The 6,000-nt window shown below is 49.2% G+C and overlaps 1 protein-coding gene across 1 annotated transcript in view; it reads left to right on the forward strand.

Annotated features, from left to right (window-relative positions):
* il1rapl1a (interleukin 1 receptor accessory protein-like 1a) overlaps window positions 1-6,000 on the forward strand; it is a 101,222-nt gene that overhangs the window by 45,499 nt on the left and 49,723 nt on the right. Inside the window, exons 4-5 of the mRNA XM_076169815.1 lie at window positions 4,084-4,270; window positions 5,488-5,641. Of these exons, the coding sequence (XP_076025930.1) occupies window positions 4,084-4,270; window positions 5,488-5,641 (341 nt within the window). The remainder of the gene's footprint in view (window positions 1-4,083; window positions 4,271-5,487; window positions 5,642-6,000) is intronic.

Consider the following 6,000-nt stretch of genomic DNA (forward strand, 5'->3'; position numbering starts at 1 on the left):
TAAAGCAGAAAATGACAGCTTTCTTTGCTGATGTGACATCAGCAGAAAATGAGTTTAAAGAGTGACTTTAATGCTGCAGTTCATTAACAAGCCACCTTTTATTGGCTTTCACCCGGAACGCCGTGTGTGTAATCTCACAGCGGCTCTTTAACACCAGAGAAGCTTTATGAATGAGCCTCCATTACCCTGGCACGTATTAAGCATGTACTTATAACCATGTTTTATTAATTATAATATATAATCTTGTTCCTGATGAAAATCAATTTGTTTCGTGGAATTTTCTTAAATCAAGTGGACACACTGTGCTAATAGAATAATCACTTCATAAGCAGAGTTTTTACCGAACATATTTCTCAAGTTTTGTAAAGTTATTATCACGCCAAATCATATTACATTCATTAAGAAGACTGTCTGTCGGAGGGATTGTTATGCCAGGCTGTTCAATGTGTGTGTGTGTGTGTGTGTGTGTGTGTGTGTGTGAGAGAGTGTGTGTAAGAGCGAAACACACACACATTTTAGTAGGCCGTTACAGATGCAGTCTTCCTCATTGGAGATGCATAATTATGTGGCAGTAACTTATTAACCTTTACAGGAGAGAACATCCCTCAGTAAGCGGCTCATTGCGGCTCTTCATTTCAGAGAGGTTTTAATAAACCCAGTTAGAGGTCTCTTAAAGAGCGAGAGACGCCGGCAGACTACATGGAGTGTGACAGGGAGAGTGTACTTGTGTGTGATGATGATAGCTCACACTCGTCTGTAAATGAACGTCCCGCTTGTCTTTGATTATTGACTCTTTCTTCTGCCTCCTCTTCGCCGGCTCTGCTCCTATTCAAATGTTTGTGTTTGAAATTCAAAGCGTCCTGTAATCCTCCGCGGCTCCGTCTTTGTAAAAAGGGCTCCTGGGTTTGTGTTTCTCAGCATGCTCCGCTTGAGCCGAGCGGGGATTTCAAACTTCCTGGGCTAGCCTCGCAAGCACCGCCAGAGATTTGCCTCTGAGCTGAAATCAATTGTCTGTTTTGTTCGGGAGGAAAGCTTTCCACTCGCACATTTTAGCACGTATGACCAAAAACACTCCCCCCTACAGGGAAACAAGAGGAGGGGAAGTCAGCCGGCTTCTCTACCCCACATTTAGATTCCACACACACACACACACACAGCTGAACTGACCCACTTTAGGATAATAGTCAGCAATGCAAACATGTTACTTTTAATTCCAACTGGCGACTGAAGGCCTGGGCCCCATTATAGAGGCTTCATTGACCTCCATTACCGAGAGCGTTCATCTTGGCAAAACACACACTATAATCTACTGTCACAGAGGGCACGCTGCTCTTTAAGTCTGCATTGACTAAGGCTGCCGTGATGAATCGTGATTACATTATAGCAAAACATAATTATAGTGCTTAATCACACACACCTGACACGTTGGAGAGGTTATATTCCTCTGTATGTTCATGCAGAGAAAGGGCCGGCGTGTTGGAATGGAATATTAACAAAGACTAATAGAAATGCTTGTACGGTTTATTAAGTTTGTCTTTTGTAAATTCCCGGAGTTGTGTTGCTTTTCTGCCCGTTTCTGAGGAGTGTGTTGTTCGTTCTGACACGTTTCCAGTGTGAACGCGTCCTCTCAGCCTGTTTATGCTCCAACATTGTGTCATACTTGCGCCTCACACATACAATTACTTTGACATTGGCAGGCAGGCATGTCAGATACAGGTAATCACCCGGGTAACAAGGAACAAGTAGCGGACAAGGAGACAAGGGGACAAGGGGAAGACGAGCACACAAAGGCAAATTCGCACAATCAGACAAATGAGGCAAAGTGGCGTCTTTACCGGGCGCACTAATTAGCTAAAGGGAAGCAGCTGTGCGTGCAGGTGGCTGCTGAGCCTGAACTCGCTGAGGGCACCCAGTGGACAGGTGCAACAGGTGTGGGACAGCCGTGTCCCGTCTACAAAGGCAGGACACAATTATACCAGAGGGGGAGATCACAGGGGACGAACTTTGACCCTTTAACCTGAAGATGTGTTAAGAGACGGAACGCAGGCCGGCGGAGTACTTTGAGATACTTCAGGGGTGTGTGTGTGTGTGTGTGTGTGTGTGTGTGTGTGGCAACATGATGAGGTGTGAGCAAGGGGTGTTAATTAAATCTGAGATGCCTAATATTTACAGGTGCAAAGTAGTTGTTAATGTAGTATAATTGGCAGTGTGTGTGTGTGTGTGTGTGCGTATGTGCGTGTGTGTGTGTGCGTGTGTGTCGTTCTCTGTGTGGAAATGTAAGTCTAATCACCAGTTCTTCTTCTCTGAAGGTGACTACATTTACATAGCAATCTCTCTCTCTCCTTCTCCCCCCTCTCTCTCTCTCTCTCTCTCTCTCTCTCTCTCTCTCTCTCTCTCTCTCTCTCTCCCCCCCCCCCCTCCTCTTGGCTCTTTCTCTACCCCTCTTTTCTTCTCATATCATCTTACCTTAAAGTGCGTAACAGTGATTCAGATCCGTCAGCCTTCCTCCCTCTCTCTTACTCTCCATCTCCCCCCCACACGCACTCACACACACACACACACACCACCACAGCCACTGCAGTCTGGGCTCCTTTCACCTGATAAATGAATTCATAGGTTTGTGGTAATGACTCTGTGTCGTAGAGTGTGTGTGAAACCATGTATGTATCCTCCCCGTGATTACATTACCAACATGTGGGATAATAATGTGTGGAGAATTGCAGGCGACGTGAGCTGCAGCCTAACACCCAGAGCAGCTACACTCAAATAGAATGTGACAGACGTGAAAGACACCACGGGACGGTGCGTCCAACCCCAGCTGTCCATCAATCAAACACCACTGACACCTTCCCACAATGCCACAGGGTGCCTGCCGTGAATATTGAACACGTGGCGATGGCTCCTGTTTCCCTACCCGGCCCCCCGGGGACTTCAGAGGCTCAGGTGTCTGACTGTGAGAGGTCATTACTGATAATCTCCCCATCATGTCAACATTTATACCAGAGAGAGCTCCCTGGGAGTGTGTGTTTGTCTGGATGTGTGTGTTCCTTATCCACAGTCAAATATAGAGTCCACCTGCACGACACAGCAGCTTCACACTCGCTGGCTTCTTCGTCTTCTTCTTCTTCTGGGGGGGAAACATGTTAGATTTCTCCAAAGAGGCGTCGGCTCTTCTGTCGTCTCTCACAGCGTTTTATAAAATCTCTTTCCTCATTCTCCGGAGCTATTATCCCTGATGCTCCTGTCGCCGCTCGCTCCACTCAGCCCACCGCTGCAAGTAGCTACTATCGTCTGTAAGCACGTGTGTGTGTGTGTGTGTGTGTGTCTACATCTGTGCTTTATGGCCCCAGGGGGTCAGAGGTGTTTATATGAGAGAGGTGACTCCCTTATTGCTTCCATAACCTGAGTAGATCATATGAAACCCTGTCATTTACAGTGAATGGGAGCATCTGGCCTGCAGTAAATGTAATGTAATGAAATGAAATGAAAGGCCGTATGGCTGCCTACACACGCACACACACACACACACACACACACACACACACACACCCCGCTCCAGCCACCGGATGACTGACTGAGTCTAGGCCAGGACAGAAAGGAGAGACAGGCGAACGTGTGTGTGTGTGTGTGTGTGTGTGTGTGTGTGTGTGTGTGTGTGTGTGTGTGTGTGTGTGTGTGTGTGTGTGTGTCGGGGGGTGAGATGGCAGTGTAAAGCTTTCAGAGGTGGAGTGGATGACATGGCTGTGATGACTAAGCAGCTTTCTCATCCTCCCTCATGTGAGGCCCCCTCAGCGTTTGTCTCTTCCCTGATTAGCATTCCCAGGCTCGGCTAAACACCCCCCCACCCACACACACACACACCACCCCCATAAATCCAATAGTGGTCGTGAGTGTGAGTCATTGACTCAGTAAAGCTGCTGAACACGTCGTTATTGCTAAGCCCACAAACACTCAGGGAGGGAGGGGCCGAGGGAGCGGGGAGGACGTCACCAAAATGAGGCAAAAGAGGAAGAAGATGTGATTTCTGTGTGTCCATCTCACAACCTCTAACACACTCATGTTCCTCTCCCTGCTTCTTCACAGAAACTCCACATACTGCATGAAGGTGTCCATGTCGCTGACGGTGGCAGAGAACGACACCAACCTGTGCTACAACTCCAACATGAGGCGAACAGAGAGAGCCGAGCTCAGCAAGAGCAAGAACATCCTGTGTCCCGACATCGACGACTACATGGAACCTGGCAAAGAGCCCGACATCACCTGGTACAAGGTGAGGAAGACGAGGAGTTTATGTTTCACTGGAGGTTCACTGGTTATTGTGGCGTCTTCAGTGTGTTGTCGTGTGGGGGGAGTAAAGACGGGGGCATCTGTCTTTGTGATCACACGAGCGAGAAATAATCCTGGATGCCTCAGCGCTTTGTTTTCCTCTCATTTCTTGGCTGTTTATGTTTTGAAGCCTTGTTTGGTAAGTGGTTCCAGATCACTTAGGCAGCTTATGTTGCTGATATGCAAATGACGGCCATGAATTCCATAAGTTGATGCGGTGCGTCACGCCATGTTGCAGAGTCACGTGATGAAGAGAAGAGAAGAGAAGAGAAGGAGGGCAGCCGCAGACACAAAAGGAAGATAAGAAAGCTGTGCGACGTCAGCCTGAGCCCTGCAGGAAGAGTCGTGTCCTCCAAATGATCTCAGCCCCGCGCTCTCCATTCAGAGCACAGCGTCTGCTATCTCACCTGGGCCCTCGCCTCGCCCGGGTCAGCCATGGCCCGTGGACAACCCAGCCGCATCCAGGAGAGGAGAGGGGCTCAGGCCAAACTAATCACAGGCAGATCAGCGCTAGATTAGCCGGCTGGACTCGACCTCTAGGTTTACCCGGAATTCAATTACGGGCGATATAATGACTGGGCGAGCTGGAACCTGGAGTTATTTGGACCACTGCGGAGACACACTGATTGAATTCGAAGGTTGCCCCCCCCCCCCCCCCCCGAGCAACGGTGGAATACAATCCACCGAGTCACAGTCGTCCCTGCCGGAGCGCCGGGGAGGTGTGGGGAGAGGATCCTGTCATGGAGTCACACACACACACACACACACTTCGCCTGCAGACACTACTGTAAATAACATTCCCTGCCCTCTGTGGCTGCACTGGAGTATTGAATGGACAATATTTGGTTTAGTGCAATAAATCTTGATTGAATCTGCAGGATAATGAGCTCTCATCTTCTCACCATGACGACCTTTCATGTCACAGCTTCATACTTATGCATCACAACATCTGTCTTAACACCCAGTGACACTACGGCCCCCTTTTGGATCACACACCACTCTAACCCGGCCCTGTAATCGCTGACAAAGAACATCCAAGGCCCCCGCGTCCATAGCAACGTCCTCAGCCTTTGTGTGCAACCTCTCACGTCACAATAATAATAATCCTAATTTACTGCGCGCCGTCTCTAACCTGCCTGACTCTCTCTCGTGGTTGTACAGGAGTGCCGTCCAAAGCAGTGGCGAGCCAGCGTCATCCAGAAGAGAGACACGCTGTCCATCCAGGAGGTGACGGAGGACGACATTGGGAATTACACCTGCGAGGTCCAGTTCGGGGGTTTCCTGGTGAGGAGGACGACGGAGCTCACCGTGACTGGTAAGTGCTGAGAGGAGGAGGAGGAGAAGGAGGAGGAGGGGGAGGAAGGGTGTTTACGTTTCACTGCTTCTACTTAAAAAGCTGTTTATGTTGGAAAAAAAGGGGATAGCACAGACACACACACACACACACACACACACACACACACACACACACACACACACGCGCACACACACACCACTGAGTACTGCAGTGATGTCCTGCTGCTGTGTTAATTGCCGGGGGAAGTTGAGTGCTGTAGCTTGGAGTCGGTGCCTTCGTCTAACTCAGCACTTTCCAGCCAAGCGAGCAGCGCTGAAATATTTAAGGATGCAGGCTGAGCCTCTTCACACAGAGAGCTGAGGAGCCACGACCAAGGT

The sequence above is a fragment of the Genypterus blacodes genome, unplaced genomic scaffold (genome assembly GCF_046128005.1).
Source record: "Genypterus blacodes isolate CSIRO-AG114 ecotype Tasmania unplaced genomic scaffold, CSIRO-AGI_Gbla_v1 ptg000214l_1, whole genome shotgun sequence".
Classification (NCBI taxonomy): Eukaryota; Metazoa; Chordata; class Actinopteri; order Ophidiiformes; family Ophidiidae; genus Genypterus; species Genypterus blacodes.